This window comes from Bombus pascuorum, chromosome 6 (assembly GCF_905332965.1).
Source record: "Bombus pascuorum chromosome 6, iyBomPasc1.1, whole genome shotgun sequence".
NCBI classification, from domain to species: Eukaryota; Metazoa; Arthropoda; class Insecta; order Hymenoptera; family Apidae; genus Bombus; species Bombus pascuorum.
This window is the reverse complement of record NC_083493.1, coordinates 12,677,369-12,698,766: the sequence shown is the minus strand read 5'-3', so window position 1 is coordinate 12,698,766 and position 21,398 is coordinate 12,677,369. Positions and strand designations below refer to the sequence as shown.

The 21,398-nt window shown below is 43.0% G+C and overlaps 1 protein-coding gene across 6 annotated transcripts in view; it reads left to right on the top strand.

Annotated features, from left to right (window-relative positions):
* Positions 1-7,513: 7,513 nt before the first annotated feature.
* LOC132908359 (cell adhesion molecule Dscam2-like) overlaps positions 7,514-21,398 on the top strand; it is a 123,121-nt gene continuing 109,236 nt past the window's right edge. For 5 of the 6 annotated variants that reach the window (XM_060962306.1, XM_060962304.1, XM_060962303.1 and 2 more), the window contains exon 1: positions 7,514-8,029. In XM_060962306.1, the coding sequence (XP_060818289.1) occupies positions 8,028-8,029 (2 nt within the window). In that variant the 5' untranslated portion in view covers positions 7,514-8,027. The remainder of the gene's footprint in view (positions 8,030-21,398) is intronic. The other variant, XM_060962302.1, reaches the window with a different exon arrangement.

Below are 21,398 nucleotides of genomic sequence, written 5' to 3'. Positions count from 1 at the left end.
AATATAGCATGTGGGCGGCTACCCCCAGCGGGGTGCCAGCTTCGTTTTTTCTAAGTTATATCTTTTATGCCTGTACGTAGGTGTACGTAGGTTTAGTTTCGCTTAGTTTCGTTTCTCGAAGATTAATACGAATATATGTATATGTGAATGCATGTACGGGAAACCAAACCGTAACGAAAAATATTTTCTCGATCACATAATGCCAGGGCAATAACGCGGTGAGACGCGAGTCGTATAATTGTAATCGATGACAGCGAGTGACCCGGCCCGGCAATTAAACCCGAAACGGCTACGAATTCTGACGGAGCGATGAGAATTTATTAAAGCAACGATAATTGCGTTCAGTCCGATGGCAAGCGCGCGCGATCCTTCTCAAATTGGAAATCCGCGCCTGGGGCGACGTCAGTGACGAGTCGCGTTTCGTAAAAAACGTTCGCTTTTAACGAGATTTTAACTCGAACGTCGAATCGTAAACGGTATCTAACCGTGTCACGTTTTCTTCGATCTATTTTTTTTTTTTTCACGATCCCCCGTGAAATATAGGTGCATATAGAAGCAGAAGCGAGAGTCGATCCCAATAGATTCGTCGCATCTTGAAGGATTTTTTTGGCCGCGAATACCGTCGACGACAGCAACTAGATGAAACCGGCGTTCGCCTAGCGTGCCGATTCGATTGATTTCCGATTCAGACGAGACTCCTTTTCTATCTATGGATAAACTATGGATACCCGGTGCAGGCGAAACGACGTACAGGGCTAGGTGAGAGACACGCGCAAGCTAAGAGCCGGGGTGAGTTAGATAGATGAACAGAGAGACATAGACAGGAAGCGAGAGGGAAACAGAGGGCGGGAAAGGGATTCGAGGTGAATCTACTCGGCGCAGTGTGTACCTCCTATTCAGAATCATGCGGCATGGCTCGTAAATGGAATAATCAGTGACACGAGGGAACATGGAATACGCTGTTGTCCCGGTTCTACCCCTCCGCTCCGGTTTCCCTAACCTCCTGCTTTCCTATTTGCTTCTTCCTCTTTCCACCGATGTCGTTGTGTCAGCTATCACCCCCCTCCCACTATGGAAACCATCCCCCTTGGTAGTTGCGGTGATGAATAATCCTCAGATCCACGGCGAGACGGCGAGTTGCCGAGGTTAACAAGTGAAAACGTCAACGGCGGATACGACGCGAACGGAGGCAGGGAGAGACGCCGCATGGCGTGCTGTTTTCCTCGTTTTATCATGGCTGAACGGTGACGAAATTCAATTCTCGTCGTGTGGCTGGCCCATTCGTGGCTTATTCTTCGTAGCAACGAAAGGCCGAAATGAATGACTCTCTGGGTCGAGATTATCCGGGACGTTGAGTCGCGAAGCAGCGAACCCGGCCGACTCGCTTGAATTCCATTGTGATTCGGTTCGAGGATCTCGATATTGTTTCGCGGTCGGTTTCGTTTCCCTCTATTTCTACGCGACGGGAAATTGTCGTGAAACGTTGCCTTGAAGAATTTTTTCTGACTGCTCGTTTGTCGTTGTATTATTCGTCGGTAGAAATCTAAAAATTTCTAACTTCTTCCGGGAAATGTTTAGATTTTTCTACGTACGAGTATTGAAACGTACAGCGCACGAGCTCGTTTCGATGTATCGTTAATGGTTTGCAATTTGAAGAATTATTCGTCGCTTGTAATTTGAACGTTCGTCTAGGTGTCGCCTGTAATCACAAAATTCGAGTCGACGTTGCCTGTAATCTGCAGATTCCCTCTTACCAAGCATCGTTATAATTTCTAAATATACGGTTCCTCGGGTAATCGCATTTGATCAAATTTGTCATCGGAACTTGACTCGCCAGTTTCTATTGCGCGTTGCGAAAACAATTTTTCTTCGTAATCTGCTTTCGGCGCGTGTCAAGACGACGATGATCTATGAGAAAGAGATATTTATCGCGGATTCGTGCCCTCATCAAGTGGGTGACGGCAATTTCTGGAAAATGAAACGCAAAATCTCTCGCGACTTATCGGTAGATGATATTGCCGCGTTAGTGGAATGGAACAGGGATGGAAGAAAAACGACCAAAAGGAAAAATGGAGGACGAAAAAGGTTGAAAGCGAGAGAAATAGGGAGGAAGATGGAAAGGGATGGAGATAAAACGGTAACGAAGATAGCGGGAGAAGAAGGAACGACCCCAAAGGAGAGGTTGAACCGATGGTACTTCCAGACGTAAATTGCAAATGTTCCGGGGAACCGAATAATCGGATAATCAGCCAGACTGTTCTGTCTCCGTTTGCAATTTCCAATATCTGGCTTCCTCGAGACATCGACCTATAGATCAACGATAACTTATTGTTGGAATAAAAAATACTCGTTCTGCTACGCATGCGTTTAAAACTCTTTATTGTCTGGATAGAAAAGGATTTCTCTTTTGTTGACGGTCGTTGTATTTTCTTTTCGTGTTTCCTTTTATTTCGCAAGGCATTATTGTTCCGCGTCTAGACGCACGATAACTTTTGTGAATCCGATGCGATCGCTTTAAACGGCTGCGAAAATATTTTTGTTTCTCATTAATAATACCGTTTGTTCTCCGAGCGATCTATCTAGGGATTCGATGCAGCGTGTTTGAAAAATGCGAACCACTTATAATTGAGATTGGAAACGATTAATCGATCTCTTTTTTTTTTTCTCTAAAAAATAGTACCGTTATTGAATGAACGTGTCACCATAGTTCGCTTCGTTCAATATCGTAAGCCACAGACCGCACACCACTGACCGAGTACCAGAAGTCTATACTAACTTTGCTCGTAACAAGACGGTTGATTGGTTGCTTGTATCTGTACTTAAATTCAATTTCCCCACCTTCTTCGTAGTTACTATTTCTGTAGAATACAGAATACTACTCCGATCGATTCGCTCAACTTTCTTACAAAATAATTTAATAACTAATCGATCACAGATACGGAATCGTTTGTCCGTTGATTTCTCTTCAAGTTTTCGTCTACGAAAGATAATCGTGAAAAGACATAAACTCTTGCGTATGTTGTTCTTGTTAAAGTTCATCAAAATCGATACGTGTACGTAGTTGGTAGCGCGTGTATATTACAAGCCGCGTTAGACGCGAACGTGACGTGACGACAGCCCGAGAAATCGAACAGAGCGCTGATAACTGGTAGCTATTAGCGATAACAACTTGTGACCGGAAGAATCGTTTTGCATAGTAAGGCTACCCCATCGTGCAGTTTCAGGTAAACTTCTCTCGTCCGTCTGTCTCTTCCTTTCGCCCAACTTCTCAGCATAAGCAGTTCCTCGTGATTGTCTGCCTGCACTTTCTTTGTTTACTTTTTATCAAACTAGCAAGTGGGAACAAATGACAGTACCAAGAAACCATACATTGTACCGCGGTGATGTTACGTTGGACGATCTGTTTCGCGAAAGTTTCTTCCTGATTCCACCAAGGAAGGTGATTCAGCATCGCTTAAAGGCATTTTGGAAGATTTGAGCGGTTTCTCCCGAACGCCGATCGATTCTATCCGAAGAAATTTAAAACAATATTTCCTCGGGCAGCACGAACGAAAAGGGAACGCGGTAAGTTCCATTGTTCGTGTTCGTGAACGTGTATCTATCGTCTTAGAGATATTTCAAAATTCTTACAAGGTGAGAAAAGGATGAAAACACGCGTGATTCGGTTTAACCTTGTGTTTCAAAGACTTTTATAGGATAAAGGAAACTAGGACGTCGGTATTTTAGAAGTCGTAGAAAATTGATGTTGAAGTGCCCGCAAACTAGTTATAGATATTATATTTGAATCGAGAAATAGGTAGGATATTTACGATCACATGAAAATATTGACAACGCGTTGACAGCAAACATCGGGCAGAAATAAAATGTTTGTAATCGATAAAACGCGTCGATGGTACTTTGGACAGTTATAAAATTCAGAATCTGATTTGTTTATCTCTTGTCAGAGTTAGTATGCAAATAATTACAGGTAATAAATTTGTTATGACTGTTATAAATTTAACCGCAGAATTGCTGCCTTTGGAATATGGCAAGGGTTTGACTACGCAGATCTCAAAGGATGGGGCTGTAACGTTGCACAGCCGGAAGTGCTCTCGAGGTCCCTTACAACCGGGAACTGCGGTCACGGTAAACGGTACGATGTTATCAAGGGCCAAACATAATCGATAATCGAAGTAGCCTTTTCGATGGTTCCTATGTACGCGGAGAGTCCTGTAAATCTTCCTTTCTCTTTGTCGTGGGTAAAAGAAGCTAGAGCCGAACGGATTGTCAAAAGGAAGTGAAATGTAACCGATGAGCCTTTAAAAGGTTTTAAGAGAGGAGATTCGTCTTGGAGACTCTTCTCTTTGAACAAGTGTAACCCGTTATGAATATTTAACGTGATCACTCTGAAGACAAGTGGTAGATAGGAATAATCAGTTGCGGACTCGATTGCATTGTTAGTCGATTTTAATAAGCTGTATTACGGCTTTATCCATTTAAATCAGAACCAAAGGAGTAACCGGTCTGTTTTCTTATATTCATGCAAGCCCGGTAGTCGGGTGGAAATTCCCATGCGGTACGTAAGCTATCATGATCTCAAGTTTCTAATTACCAGATGCTATCCCGTGCTACCGGAGCAACTTGCGATTATGCCATCGCAATAATCGTTTAAAAGTTGTATAGGATACGCTTAAAACTATCCACGTTAATGAAATTGCCTACACCTAAGGACTTGTGTATATTGACTTTGAAATGCTGGAAAATCGCACACGTAGGTATAGAAATTGTACGCGAACAAAATGATATCGAGTTTGAATCATAATCCAATGACAAACGGTATCGTTAGTGGATTCAATTTAAAGATACTTTTTTCCGTTAATGACGGGTTCGCGTGAGCTTCGCCCTGGTACATTCGTCAGATTTAACTTTAAACACGTTCGATCGAGCGAGGCTGACCGACCGACTTTCGATAATTTCATGAAACAACGCCTCTCGGATGCTGAAGCACCATAGCTGCAGCCCGATAATTAATTGCCATTCCAGCGATCGCATTTGCGTCACTACTTACCTGAAAGCGTCATTAGCCTGAAAATTCCTGTTTATCAACTAGATGTTTCGATATCACACGGTATAACGTTTCATTATTATCGTGAAATGGAAACCCGAGGCCCTCATCGTCAACCGGTGAAAGGATATTCTTCGCGGTTCGCGTTTTTACCTGTGTTCCGTTACTCTTTTTGATACCTTTGTCCCCCTTTCTTCATCCTCGTCTTTCTTTGTCCCCCTTTCTTCATCCTCGTCTTTCTTTGTCCCCACGGCTCCGCATCCTCGTTCACAAGCTTTCCTTTCGTCGTCTCTTTCGGTTACGGGCGACCAACTCTACTATTCTTTCGCGTTTCTTCCCTACGCTTTGCTGTCTCAACTGGTGCAATTTGCTTCTCCTCCGTTCCCTCTCTCTCTTTCTCTCTTTTCTTCTGTTTTGTACATCCCTCCCCTTTTCTATTCGGCCTTCTTCAGACAATGAAAAGCCCTCGCTCAGAAGTAAACGGGAAACGATAGGGAATGCCACGACGATAATTGCTAGAGATTTCGCTTTTATCGCGATCAAAAGTAGATCCGAACGCGGTTGAATTTTAATCTCGAGCCTCTGTTCCGGCACACTTTTTTTTTATCTCTGTGGATCGATCGAAAAAATTGCCCTAGCGTTGCCATCTTCTGTAGCGCTTTTGACGCTCGATATAACGAACCTTGGTTTTTCGCACGATCAAACGCGTGGCTCTTCTTGTCCTGCATTTTCTAACTCGTTTTCGAAATATCGATCGTCTTCATCGACGTCCATTAAAATATCAAACGTGCGCGATAATTTGTTTGTCGCGATAATCTGATGGCTGTGGTAGTATGTTGCACATGCATGTGAAATTATACATTTAATAATCGGGATTGCGAAATTTGTAGCTGCGATATGCGGAGACCCTGCATTCAGCAGATGAACAGTGCAGCTTTACTCTAATCAACGTGTATTTCGGTACTGCGTATACTACTGAAAATTAATTTGAGCACGAATTCATTTCAAAACGATGTTGGTCGAATGATTGAGCTTGGAATAATAAGACTAAATGACTAGAAATGCGTATGAAATGAATATATTCGAATTTGCGAAACTAACGTAACGACACGTATGTTTTCCGTGCAACGATCATAATACGTATAAAGCTTTGTACATCGTCGAATATTAAAAGTTCTCTGGTTGCCTTTGCCTACCTCGTACACTTTTCCGACGCTAAGAACGCTTTTAATGTTTCGAGTTGTATTAATCGTGACTATTTCGCATTTCCGCGTGGACTTTTTAAATAACTGGAAAATTTCGCGTTACCCTTTCGAGTTGATATTTAGGAACAATAAACCGGCGATTAACCGACGCGTCACCCGAAATTCGTATCGAATCACTTTGTGCGCGTTGTAAAAGAAAAGGGTTCCCGTCCGAAATAACGAACTGGGGACAAAAGGCGTCATTTATTGCACCAACGCGATGCATTAAACATTAACCCTGTAAGAACAAGAAGAACAACATGATTGGAGTGTTATGCATGTGTGTATCCGGGTGCAAGATCTCGCGTGTACGGCCGACACTCGAATATTAAATAAGCCGGGCCATCGGGTCGCACAATATGACCTCCATTGGCCAGTAATTATTAAGAAAAGTTTCACCCCTTGGTAGGTGCGAGGGTCGGGTAGACGAGATGCAGAGTTGTAAAGGGGTCGCTGGTGCGCTCGAGAGTGCACAAGGGTGAAATTTCGCGCGTGCTCACTTTCATATACCTTTACGCTTGCCAGATGCCGAAGGTCGACTGAAATTAACTTTTGTTACGTGGCTGCACACGTGAAATTTTCCATAACGCGAGTAAGCCAGTTTGTGGCAAAGCCACTCTCTCTCTCTCTTCTTCGTAAAATATTTTTTCAACAAATACGTGACACGCGGCAAATATCACGTTTCATGCGAAATGATTTCATAGGGGAACAGAACGTCGTGGCGAATCGGAGAATTTTGTGATCGGTGGAGCCCTGAAACGTGATCTCAGAGAAGGATGAAAAGTTTGAAAGGACTTCTTGAAAATAAGTTTCCTCCTCCGGACGTCGTTGGCTTTAGTTACTTTTAAGTGGGTCGATTTATTTCTGATACGATATATACGTTTAATCGAGTATTCCATAAAGTTGGTTCGCGACTTGATCCAACAAGGAACAAATTTACGTATGAAAGTTTAAACAATATCTCGTTAGGTTTTATTGCTCTTTATGCAGAGTAAATCCTCGAAACGAGGATCGGCTTTTTCTTTTTGAGAAACCACGCTGATCCCGGCTATCTGGCCGATAATTATCGCCTAGTTCGCCTTTCGTTTCACCTCTTGACATCCTTTTCTGGGAGAAGCGATGGCGCGAGGCTGGAGTCAGGACAAAACAGGTCTGTACGTAGTCGACGTAGAAGGAGGGAAACGCGTGGTTGAGAGAAAGAGAGATAGAGCAGAGAAATCGGTGGTGGAGGTTGAGGGAGGAATAGGGGGTAGGAGAAGTACAGGGGCGGAATTTCGCGCGTGCTCCGCTTCATCCCCCTCGGTTACCGCCACCGCTGCCGCCGCTGCTGCTGCTGCTGCTGCTGCTGCTGGATGCTGAGGGTAGCTGGACCGCGCGCGTGAGGTGTCAGTTCTGCGCGCGACCTCTCCCCTGAAGGTGTCAACCTACTCGCGACCTACTCCAAGGTGTTTGCCAAAGTCTCGTGCAACTGACGTGCCTGTCCTCGCGCGTTTCTTTCTCTCCCTCGCACTCTCTTTCATTCTATCTTTTATTTACTCGCTCACTTTCTCGCACTTTCTTTCTTTCTTCCGTTCGCGCGTTCTCTATTTTTCTCAGTCGTTTCTCGTCGAACAAAAGAAAGAAGAGCATCCAAGTGGACTTTTCTTTTTGAAAAGAAGAATCGGAAGTTGAGCTGTCCATCTGGCACGTGACACGTTTCACCAGCATTATCATGTTCGTCGAGATGTCCAGAGGCAACAATGTACGTGAACACGTTTTTATTGTGATCAACCGAATTATTTAACTGTTCTTCCCTCTTTTTTTCCAATGTTTTTCCTCTATCTTCTCTCTCTACCTCTCTTATATTTCTTATATTTCTCTCTCTCTCTCTCTCTTCCTCTCTGTATATTTCTCGTCTCCTCCGTTTCTGCTTTTTTACGTTCCTCCTTTTCCGTTCTTTCGTTTTTTCGTTAACGCGAGATGCAAGCAAGTGGATTATGGAAAAGCTTTTTTTGGGGACGTTGGATCGATCCTCTTCGAGTCGGTGGTACGCTTTCGATAAAGCGTTGACTAATGACGCGCGAGACAAAATGCATTGGACCCATCGGAATTTCGCTCATTTATCTTGGTTCCACCTCGTGGAGTTTCGTGCATGAAGCGTGCGTTATCAACGCTACGTAAACGTTAGTGATAACCGACTCGCGTCCCATGTATATGGGCCACGGTTCAGGTGCATTCGACAATACAAAATCGCTGTGTCATGATTTCTTGATGATGCACACGATTTCATGCGTTTAGGCGAAATTGAACGTTCGATCGTAACGTAGTACAATAGTAATCGCTGAATTTTGTTTTTTCTAACCTGTGATCTAATAGTTTCATTTTACCGCTTGGAAGTTTTAGAGAATTAAAGTGTTACGGGTTCCTCGTTAGCTAGGGTTTCGTATCGGTGATGCATCATTGCCGCATTCCGTTTCTTTTCGGCGGAACGACAAGATTATGGAAAAAGAACGAACGATCCTGAATAGATAGGCAGATATGAAAACTATCCGTCGTGAAAGCTAATTCCTCCGGTAGCGATAATTTATCAGAGTCAAGTAACTCGCCGTCTCTCGTATGATTAATTAACGTCACAGTCAGTAGTCTAGCGTGTCAGGGCGGTCTCGTTTATTTCTCAAACAGCCAAGACATCTTTTTCGACGATGTTTATCGTCCATGCGAGTTTCTTTTTCATCGCGTCAGGTTTTTGTTCGTAGCTGTTGGCTCGTGTCTTTCGCACGTTTTAAACACGCGGCGTTTCTTTCTTCTCGTTACATTTTTCAAATTAATCCCGTGTAAAAAAGAGTGATTGTCGTTCGCTAGCGCGGCGTTACAGGCTACCGTGGCATTTTAACGACTGGTCGAACAACAACAAGGATTTTAATTTAACGCGCGTTAAATGGCAAACACGTTAACGCGAAAAAATATCGTTGGTGCGTATGATTGTAAAAAGAAAATCAAATTCTTGGCCAGAGCGTGCGAAGTTGGTAGTTCCGTAGCGAGTTTGAAGCGAGTTTCGCAAATCGAATTCCCCCGGTCTTTCGTTTCAATCGTTTTAACGGAGCAAACTTTTGTCCGATAAATCGTGACTTTGGTAACCGCTTTGTCGTACCGCACCTCGAGGACGACAGTTGTAAAACGGCGGGACCATCGCGTTGAGTTTTATGATACACGAGAGTAATCGCGAATTTCGCCGCTTTCCAGACGATGCAATACGATTCGATGTGTTCTCGATCGCTAATTCCGATTGTTTCCTCGAGTTCAAAGGATCAATTGCATTATGCAAACGAACGCAAGAAGTTAGCGAGTGCATTAGACAGGCGCACGATAATTGTTGCACGTGTAAAATTCACGATTAGATTAACGCGGATGTTCCGTGGGTTGGTTGTTGGAGTTTCGTTGCGAGTTTTTTATAGGAAAATCGAGCGAACTTTTACGGAGGAACAGGGTGTCGGTAGCGGAGTGGTTTTAAAACAATGGACGTGCAAGTTCCGTACAGTCTGGGACAGCGAATTTACGTATAACGTAGTCTAAAGAGGTTTCTGGCATAGTTACTTATATTAGTTTCTCCTTGACGAAGGTTTCCCTTGCGAGATAATTTTGCATCGTGTTTCACGGACAGTCGTCCGACTAAATGTCCGTAATTGAAAAAGCGTAAATCCTGAAACGCTGTAAAGGACACCTAATCCTATTCCGGCTGATCCTCCATAGACAAGCGTGGGCAATTTTCATTTAATCGCGTCGTCTCTCGGCGATCTCTCCATTGCTAAATGTAGTTAAAGGTAAAACGAAAGAAGAAGAGAGAGAAAACGAGCCGAAGTAATTCGCGCGAGAAAAAGAATTTCCACCTGGCCCTCTTATCCGATGTCGACTTGTAAGAAGCGCGAGCACCGTTTTTTCCTTTAATTTTAAATTTACGCTCCCTTTTCTATGGGACTTGCTATTTCTTTCCGCTCGGTCTCGTCGGTGGTCGCTATGCTTCTCATCACGGTCAAAACGTGATTTTCGTCGGATATTCGCTCGAATACAACGTCACCATCATTCGGACGGCTGTCATCGACACCTAGTGACCAACGTAACGGTACACACGGCCGACATACCATCCAGATTCGGGGTAATATTTGCGGACGATGAAAGCGTTGCAAGCGTCCGTTATGTGCCATTCCTGGGTCGTAAAATATTCATCGATCTACCATTCCAGGGTTGGAGCCATTATTTCTGTAACTTTTATCGGTCGCCGTGGTCGTTCGAAAACTCTCTCAGTGGTGGTTGACCGACAATCGTGGGAACGTAATTACGGGGGACGACGGATTAATTAATCTTCTGATTGCGACATCAAACAACGGGACTCGAAGTCGATGGATTTATTAATTTCGTTCGTTCCTTGTGGCGCGATTCGATGATACGAGCATCGCCTTGTGAAAAAAGAAACAGAGAAGGGAAAGAAGAGAGTGTGCAGAAAGGAAGGAAAAGAGAAGATAAAAAGTGCGATGCGGCAGATGCGAATAAGAGGTTTCGATGGAGGGACGATCAATGTTACATTCGAGGGGCGAGACTCTTAAAACGTCGTGCGTCTAGTGAATCGCTAGTAAAATGTAGGTCGAGCGAAATTACACGTCACTTCTTATTACTCGCGTCGAATGAACCCCTGTGTACGTGAAGGTTTATACATGCACGGTTGGTAACTAACTCGTCAATACCGAGGCAAAGATCGAAATAAATGGCCGTCGAACGTTTGTGTTTCCGAACGTAACGTTTCAATCACGAAACTGACACGCGAATCATTTTTCGACGTTGGACATGCAAATTCAAATTACCAACACTTCGATCCGAGAATGCGCCATTTGGTCTCTTTCTCCGTCTCTGTTTACTATCTTTTTTTTTTTTTTCCAAAGAACAATCGAAATGTATGAGCACGCGTTTCGATACTTGAAGCGACGATGATACACGATACCTATGGAACGATTTACCATGAGAAATTTTTATGCCATGAATTTATACGACCCGATTCGGTCGAACGATTCGTGTAATATTTGCACCGCTCTCACGCTACAAATATTTCATACACATTAATGGAAGCATTTATCGTGGATCAATATTTTCCCAGTAGAGTTTAAACGGTTTTCGAGTTATCGTTTTATTTCTGAATACGGTAAAACAAATTAGACAACTATTAATATTCTTGTTTGCTCGTGACACGTTCGATTACATTCCATATATGTACCTACGTATATATTTCTGTATTGTCGTATTTTCTGCGAAAACCTCCGCTTTACCAACTGTTCGAACCAAATCTGGAAATTCCATCCGTAGCTACATAGGATGATATAAGGTCAAGTATATCCCTATAGCAGCATCTTGATTCGCGCGACTGTGATTAAAACGATATCCGTTGATTACGAAGAGTCCGTCCGAGTAGCATTGTCCGATATCAGCGAGCTTCCGAAAGCGGTGGCGGTCTGTTGATTTAATCTCGTTAGCTGCCTGCCTAATCCTTCTATCTTCGTCATGAACTCTTATCTCTAGCGATTAAACGCAAGCAAGTAGTCGCACGAAACGGGGCAAAGCCGTGGAAATAAGCATGCAAAGCGAAAGGGTGAGCGTCTGGCCGGCGGTAAATCGGCGCTAGCCTCGAAACTCTCGGCGTCGTTTTGTTAACTCGTCCAAAACTATTTTCACCAACGTGCGCGTTACCCGTGCACGGATGCTGGACGCTTGAAAACTGACGAACCCGTGGGGGTAGTGGTACCCGTAGCCGTGAGGGGGATGATAGCGGCTGTGGTAGAGATTCGAAGAGTTAAAGGACATTACATAGTACGCTCAACAAAAGTTTTCCATGCGGCATGCAGAGTGGACACTGTTCAATTCCTGCCTGGTTCTTGAAATTTACATTCATCTCGTACGAATACATGTATTTGTATACGTATGTATATACATATACGTATATAGTAGTGTACACAGCTATTTTCTGTTCTCTTGGTCCTCTTCGACCGACGTACTTCCTCTCCGCAGTCCTTTTCCAGTTCCCCGGTGTGCACGTATTTTCCAGCCTTGGAGAATAGCAGGTGAGTTTACTCGGGCCAACTTATGCCATTTGCCATTGCTCTACCCCCGCTCTGTCTGCCAGTTCCGAGTACACTCGTTCTTTAGTCTGGAAAGTTGCTGGCCCATCTCGAAAGTAAGCCTGCAAAACAAGCGGCACTGGCTGCCGCACATGCGTGTAATCGGGAGCTCGATTTATTTGCCAGTTTCGGAAATACATTGAGGCACGCCGAAAAGTTGCCACTATGATTGAGAAACGATCCTGCAGTGATTTGGTAGAGCGAATTCTTGTATCTTTTGTATCCGTATCCTTCGCAATTGTCAACTTAAACGATTAATATCGTTTAATAGCGAGTTGCGGTTTCGAGCATCTTCCATTAATCCTCATTTTACAAATTTAGTTTTAGTACTCGCGTCTGTCGTATAAGAATTCGTACTCTCTTTACGCCTGGAACACATTGCACGCTTTATGGCCAATATAACTGTCTTAATTGTGTACTTGTAAATGCAAACAATTTCTGCAACAAGATTAACTTTTCCTCTTGTTTCTTTAACTATCTTCAACCACTCTGCTCGCATCGTCGTATATAACTGTTAAAATCGTTTGCATAATCTCGTGTGAATTAATCTTCTCTGTTTTTCTTTTGCTACGTGTAATTTTATTTCATGTCATATATGTGTAACTGTACACGTACTCTAACAAAGGGTTTATCACGTTGATAATAACAAGTAAATAATATTAATATGTTAATATTGATAATGTATACTCTTTGAATCATGTACACGATAAAGATTAATTAAATAATAATTGGTTCATCGTTTGTATATAGTCAAATTAGCGGAGATTCTGGAAACGACTGGTCTTTCTATCGATTTCAATAATAAATCAATTTCAATGCGATATACATAGACCTTAACGTTGTACACGGTTGTTACCAAATACTCGTAACAAGATCCTTTTTAATGAGAACGAATACCGTATTAACTAAGCTTTCGATTGGTATGAATTTTATTACAAGCGTAATGGAAACAGGAAGTAAACTATCGCGGAATTAACATCGATCGTAGCTTCTTCTTTCTGTTTCCCTCCGATAAAATCAGTGATCGTTATCGCGTTGCGTATTTAATTGAGATTGTCCTGTACTTCGATTATACGCGACGCAAAGCTGTGAGTTTAACCACGTCTGTAATTTGCATCTGCAAGGAACAAAAATAAGCACGTCCCGTAGGACTCGAGTAAGCAACGTGGCTAATTTTAATAGGGAATTACATAGAGCATTTCAAAGATGGTATATCGTGGAAATTAATAAATATTTTCATTCCCCAAACTGGGCAAAGATTGACCTTTACGTAATAACGATAAGCGAAATCCGATTATTCGATGTTGGACTCAGATTCGTGCTGGGAAATCGATCGAACGAAGATGTCTGCGAAGATCGAACCTTATAGATAGGATGGTGGAACAACGATAATGAGCGGAATACTTTTGAAAATCGCAATGAAATTTTGCCTTATCTGGAAAACGATTTTGGAGGATGGAAGGAGTCAGCAAGGCGGAGGCGGAGCAGAAAAGGAGAGCCAGTGAAACATGATTCCGCATTCCTTGGTATCCGCTGGATATAACCTTCGTTCCACGCAAAATTAACGAAGTTATTCGCGGAGATACGGTAAAAGTTGGTAACGGCTCGGGACTGGAGTTTTGTAATTTGCGTTATTGTCGAAACGGTCGGAAAGTCGAAAAACGGAGATAGCGCTTCATACTTTGCGACTCGGGAAGATTGGTCGGAAAGAACAGATCTGCCTGGTTCTCTCCGCTAAATGCACCCAGAACTAATTCGAAGGATCGATCGGTCAGAAATTCTTGGTTGGTAGTTGAAGAGGAAAAAGTTGTTCGACTAAAGACCGCCTCTAGTCTCTTCTCGCGCGTCGATCCCACTTGAAAATTTGTCAAAGCTCTCTCTGCGAAAGAGTCTCTTTCGTGGCGTTTCTCTACGTTTAGTCACACAAAAGACGCGACTTTTTCAAAATCATACATAATATTTGCACGATATACTTCGAAATGCATGGCACGAAAGCGGTTCCGTATGCCGCGCCGCTGGTCTTTCAAATCATATAATTAAGAGAGTAAACTCATTTACGAATTCTACGAGATGCGAGTCAAAGTAACTGCGAATTAATGTATTAGAGGCGGACTAAATACGACGTCGTGCAAAAGGATTTACGCGGAGGTTTTCGCTTGGGATTTTTCTAATTATCATACTTTTAATAACTCCGTGACAAAATTATGAAGTTACGGTTGAAGCGTACGTTCGCGAAATCTGAATCAATTCGTATCAGGATTATGTCAGCGTCAAAGGTGATATTACGGCGTCGTGTAATCGATAGCCAGGGCAAACAATATTGGAAAGCCATGAGAACGTACGAAGTTTCCATCATCAAGCAGTACAACACGTGCGCGCGATACGCTCGCAATTAAACCGCTATAACGTAAGAGAGGTGCCTCGGGTTAACGTAACGTGGCGATGTCTCGTAGCACGGGGTGTCCTTAGAACGACATACCGTATCCGTAATATAGCATACCGCGGCATAATGCAGCATAATAAACTCAGAGCAGACGACGTTCTACGGTCTGGCCCCTGGAGTACGCATCGCGATATAGCATTATCGGCTTCCTGGCTATAGCGTAGCCGGTATGGCACAGCATAGTTCCGGTATACCGTATTCTATCCGTTAAGCTGTACGCTTTCCTCGCGCGCAGCCCCTCATTATCTCAACACAATGAATGCTCCCGCCCGGCCGGTATTGGCATTTGCACCAATTCCAATAGAATTTAATTGGAGAAGATTGAGCGAGTATGTGTGCACACATACGCACGTATGTGCATACATTGACGGCTCTCGAGCGAAAAACGAGCGGCTGGTTGTAGCCGATCTGGCTGCTTGCCGCGCTCATCGTCCACCCTCTTCTATCTTTTATTTCTCTCTTTTATTCTCCTCTTCTTCCTTTTTTTCTTTTTTTGTTTGAGAAGGGATGACGACGCTTAATAGGCAAGACGGCTATGGTCCAGGACATCCATATTTTCGGTGGAGTTTGAACGAACGGTGTCAACACGCCAAGTTTCTGGATCTAGTCACCGGTCTAAGTATTATCCAGCATTGAAACAGTTTAACTTTGCTAATCAGTTGGGAATTGCAGCGTTCTGCGAGCTGCAGCTTTCTCTCCCTCTCTGTTGGTTTCGAATCTTCTCCGTCATGTTTCTGTTCGTAGCTGAAGTTGAACTAAGCCTAGCTGAACTGTATCTGCCAAATTGCATTATCTCTTCTAAAATTTATCGATAAGACTCATTGCGAAAGTTTATATACGAGGGAGTTAGTTTTACACGGGTTTAGTGAGGATTCAAAGAGAAATTTTTATCATCCTAAAACGGCTCGATCCATCTGGGTTTAGGAAGATACAAGAGTGTGTTTCGTGAAAAGCAGAATGAAAGTCGAATCGTGTATATTGTCTTCGTTCTTTTCTTCACACGCCTCCAGAGAATACAACGTTTATGGGGACAATGCCGGTTTTCTGGTTGGAAGGTAGGTAGCTATTGTTCCACTGTATAGTTTTCAATGCGCGTCTTGGAGGCAGTGAAAATTTTACGCATTCGGTGGCAAAACAACCGTAACTAGCCTTCGAACCAAAAATTACTCGAAATTTTACCTTCTAGCCGGACTTCTCAAGCCGACTCGTTCTGACGACAGGTTTTTCGTTATAATCGAAGAAATCGAAAACAAGCCGCGGGAAAAGTGCGATCTTTCGAAACAGGAATTAGAAGAATACGACAGGTATTTAGAGATCTATTGGTCGACGATTCTACTCTTTGCTTGGAACAAAACGTTTCGGTTGTCGCTCAAATTTCCATGTTTCTAAAAAAAAGTAGAGAGACAGTGTTGACAACGGCGGGCGTGCTTTTCGACGATGTAACCGTCGTGGATGGTTCATTTGCAATTGAAATGAACGTGGACGAATCTGCAATTCCTACAGCATATTCTTTCGATGGACGAACGAGATAATGGAAACAGATCGACCTTTATTTCGTTCGCCTTTCCAGAATAGCGGCCAACCAAACAGCAGCACGGGCAGGAATTTTTTTTCAAGTAGTTATATTCCGTATTTACATCCCGAACCGGCCGGATTACAGGACAGTTTTACATTAATTGTATAGAGGCACGGCGCACAATCAGTTTCAGGAATTTAATTTGTTTTCAATTTACCCGGCGAACGCACGGCAAATAAAGGTCTGATGGAAGGTAACACATGCTCGTCTCGTGTTTAATTCCAGGAAAATATAACACGCTAGTCTATGTGTGTAATCGTTCGTGTGGCGCGCGGCCGCGGAACGCGCAGAGTTAAAAGTGTTCCACGACGAAATGTATCGGCCACGGTTTTGGCCGTTGGCGCCGGATCGATATATCGGAACGGATATAACGTGGCCCATAATTCACTCTCGGTTATAACGTAATCCTTTAATTCGTGCCAATATAAATTAGAATAAGCTCCGATCTGTCCGGGCTCGAGACCGCCCTTTTTTTGGTGGAGGGGGATATCTCCACTGAGTTATACACCGTGTTCGTTCGATATTCTCTGGTGCAGCTTCGAATTATGATTGGTAGCAGCTCGCAAAAGCGGGCAGGCGTGTAGCGCATTGAATCGGGCGAAGATGAATCAGCAAACCTTTTGCCGTATGATGTAACGTTTAATAAATTCATCGTTCTCGTCAACCAAATACACAAAGGAAGCACGCTATTCGAACCGTGTCGGAGGAGAAAAATGGTGCGCATAGGATTAATTCGCGAGTACGAGTAACGCGTTTATCGATTTAAACGCTTTGCTACGTATTTATCATCGGCCATCGTCGCGCAAGGCGATTACGAGATCTCAAAGGGTATTAAGCTCTCTGTAAGCATAAATCACGCTCTCGTTCATAACTTTTGAGCTCTCTAAGTGGATTTTCGCTTTTCTCGTAGACATCCGCTGTACTCGTTTGACATTATGTCTGATACCGTTGAGCAAAACAGCCTGCGCGTAAGAAACATGGGCTCGTTAGTCATCGTTTGGCACTTTTCGATAACTGTAAATTACGAATCGATTATCAGTCACGTTGTTGATTTTGTCATACTCATACGAACGGAATCATTTATCGCAGATGATAAAATCTGCTCGTCATAAAATTTCGTTGTCGAAAATATTTTCGAAATGTGATTTATCGGATATGTGGATGGCATACAAAAAGGGCAGCAAATAACTCATTTGGTTTGTCACGTTTGATTCTTTGGATTGTTGGTGCACTCGCGCTCACCGAAAATGTATCGATGATCGTTTGTAGACTTTTCATGCAATATTCAAACGCGACGTAGAAACATCGATTTATCTTCAGCGACGAACGATGGAAAACAATTTTCTGTCGCGAACCTAAGACGAGATCCCTGCGGTGAACGACTTCAGCCGGTTATCGATTTAAACGTTTTACTACCTTCATAATCCGTCGCGGTTTCAGAGAGACAGTGACGCGAGCCTTGAAAGTGGATGATCCTCTTCGCGTGCATAAACCACCTTAATGCACCTACCGTGAGAGTGCATCATCATTCCCTGCAAATGACACGCCGTCCATTCATTTTCTTTTATCTCTGTTTTGTCCATTGTGTCGGTGCAACAAAAGCCTCGTAACGATTTAATAGAAAAGATCCCGACGTCTTTTGCTGTAACTTTTCTTCTTTTGTCAGGATCCGAGATTGTAAGCAGAACTCGTTCTACGCTGAATTCAGCGGTTCGATAGTACTCGATGGCTTTAATTACGTTTCATTTTTGAATCCTGTGTAATGATCCGCCTGTTGATAACGTACAGCGTGTTTTTACATGGAAACAGAGACTTTTGACTAGCATCTGTAGGATTTACGTTTAGGATGTTAAAATCGTCATCGCCACAGAGCCGATTTGTGTAGCGCCATTTGCCGTTATTAATCCGTACGAGCATTATCGACGATCGAAAGAGATGGGAAATAGCAAGTCGCTTCATGCTTTGACACAAAATACCTTTGAAATTGAGTACTTTGCGTATCTCTAATTGCACTGTCAATGAAACGGGTTCGATCTAGGTGAATATAGAGTTACCGCAATCGAATTATTACGAAATGATCGTATTTTCCATTATATGTATTTTTATTCCCTATAATATTTGGACCTTAGTATCTCGTTATTTTCCACGGTAACGAGAGGGTGCATCCTGTCCGAATTAATACAACGCGATATCTATAATCGCAATTCGTTCGGTCGACTTTGACGTCATTTTAATGAACCATCCAAATTGATTATTGGACATAATGCTACACCTGGAATATACCGCTACGGTTTCAATGAAACCAGCATTTGAGTTGGGTTAAAAGACCTCATACCTCTTCGCGTACATAAACCGCCTTAATGCACCCTCGGTAGCAGGCCATTACACCACGCACACCCCCTCAACCCCTACACATCCTCTCATCTTCCCGCTGACTTGCGCTTCGCGTTCACACATTTGCAGCATCGCGTTCACACATATTAAACGTGGCCATTGATACGGACGAACGTACACGGACGCGAACCATGCCTCCTCTATACCACCATTCAGCTTTCCCCTTAACGCATATTTACGTTGTATCGACCAGCTAGTGGGCGAAATTTACACTACCAGCAGCAATACATTATTTCCGCGAACATTAGCGTACTGACGTTATTGCATTCTCGCTGTCCGCTGGGAATTGCACACGACTTCCGTGACAATGGATCCTCGCGTTCTCATACGAAACATTGCGAAAAAAGAAAATAAAAATAAAAAAGAAGACAACAAAGGCAAAAAGGAAAAAATTGTTCCAATCGTTGAAAACGTTCGGACTGATGTTTCTTTTTTTTTATCAGACTTTACAAGAGGAGTTGCGTACAATCGGTCGAACGCTCGCAATAGAGGCGCGTGCTGCTATTTAAAAACTGCCTTTTCGTATCGAATCTTTCGCGTTTTTCATTCGTTACAGAAAGGCAGTTTTAAAATCCGACGAGCATCGATAACGATAAATCGTCTATGAACAAACTGTCCGCTCGTTCGGTTATTGAGATGTTAGCTCGATGTTGATTAGCGTCACGTTTACAAGGTTAAATCTCGATAGATTTTCTTCTATCGTTGCTCTTTTTCCTTGCCCGGCCACTTTGCCTACAAATTTTGTGTCTCTTGGTTGTAGTCGTGTTTTTCGACCAACGGAAGTGGCCTATCCTCAAGGCGCATATTCGCCGACATGCATATGATCTGCAATGAGAGCGTTTACAGCCATCGAATAACTCCAGTCGAGTTTGAAAAATTTAGTCCTTGAACGTTACCAACTCGAATCCACGAGGGACAGCGAATATTTTGTCCGCCTCTCTTATTTCGTTGACAAGATCCGCCTTAGTGAAATTTTACTGCGAGTTTAACGTTGCTGCGACAACCTGTTTCAACCCTGTAACCTACGTTCTTGAAATTTTCCTCCATCGTTGTTTTCTATCGTCTTTCGTCAAACTTCAGCACACTGACTTTGGCAATATGGAGCGTCAATTTTGTTCATGGATCAAATTCTTCTTTTTGAGCTTTATAAAATTACATTTCGCGATTCAAGACCTGTAATTCCTTTCCGATGCTCGCTTCCTAAACTTTTCTTTCCAACGTACGCGAAAAAGACACCACCGCGATGTTCAACAAACCCAATTTAACCATGTACCACCGTTTCTACAATTTTGTTGGAATTACATGCCAGCGTTTTTTCAAATACATCGTTCCACTCTGGATACAGAACATATTTCTACACAAATTTCATTGATATTCTTTCCCTCTGTTGCTACGAGGCTATAAATCAGCGAGCTCGCGTCGCAAAACTATTCAGTCCCTTGTTTGATTATATCCTCGCACGCAACTTGCGAAGGGATTTGAACTTTTCCTTGAAAACTCGGATGGTACGAGTAAACGAGCAGCTCGTGATAAATATTTTCTCTGGACGGCAGACGGGTTAATATTCCTCCGGTTCTCTTATTACGCTCGAGACATTGTTACACAGCGACTAGCAGCCACTTCGGAAAGTTAAGCAATGAATTAGTCGGATGGATACTTACTCTCGTGTTACGGCCACCGTTAGCTGAGTCAAGTCGCGTTGGAAATATGGTATTCTCTTTTCGACAATTGAAACTCGGTTACCCCCGAACTTCTCGATAAAACACTCGTGACGGAGTTCGACGCGAGAAAATTTCGCCGGCGTCCCTCTTGGTTCCGTTTCTTTGTCAACTTCTGGTTTTTACTTCTCCACTCCAAAGAGTGAGCAGGTGGGGCGAAGGAAAAGTAAAAAGGAGCACGCGAGCCCCGTTCATCAATGTGTTTCATAGGAAGTATTGCAGCTGCATAAACTTCATTATTTAGACGATTCGCCAGTTGAAAAACAAATATACCGTACCAAGTAGAAAGCTAGAGGATCACAGTGAGCATTCGTGTCTGGAAATTGTTTATGAACGTTAAACAGAGAACATCGCTTACGGAAAGTTAGATGGATAATTTTATTTCCCTTTTCCGCCTTACTATAAAATTCAACGAGAACGAGAACCTTTTTACAGGGATTATAACGGAGAAAATCCCCTTGTTCGTTTAATAATGCACGCTTTGATATATTAACTGCCCGTTTTTTTCTCTCTTTTTCCATGTATGTCGTTAAAATGCAAAACGTTCAGTTGGTAGATTAGAAAAACTCGTTGTCCGATAACGAGTTTGAAGTAGTGTACACTCTGCGAAAGTTAGCTGCGCATTGACGACCAGTGCGTGTATACACGTTCGTACAAAGGCGTGTCGAAACTCTCGAAACGAAATTTCATATTCTCTTAGGTGCATTTAGTAATAGGAGCACAAAATGGTGGAGAACGGGAGAGGAAGAGAGAGAGAGAGAGAGAAAAAAAGGAAAAGAAATTTCGAACCAACGCAACGACTGATATAAAATATTGGCAAATATCAAAAAATTCTAATA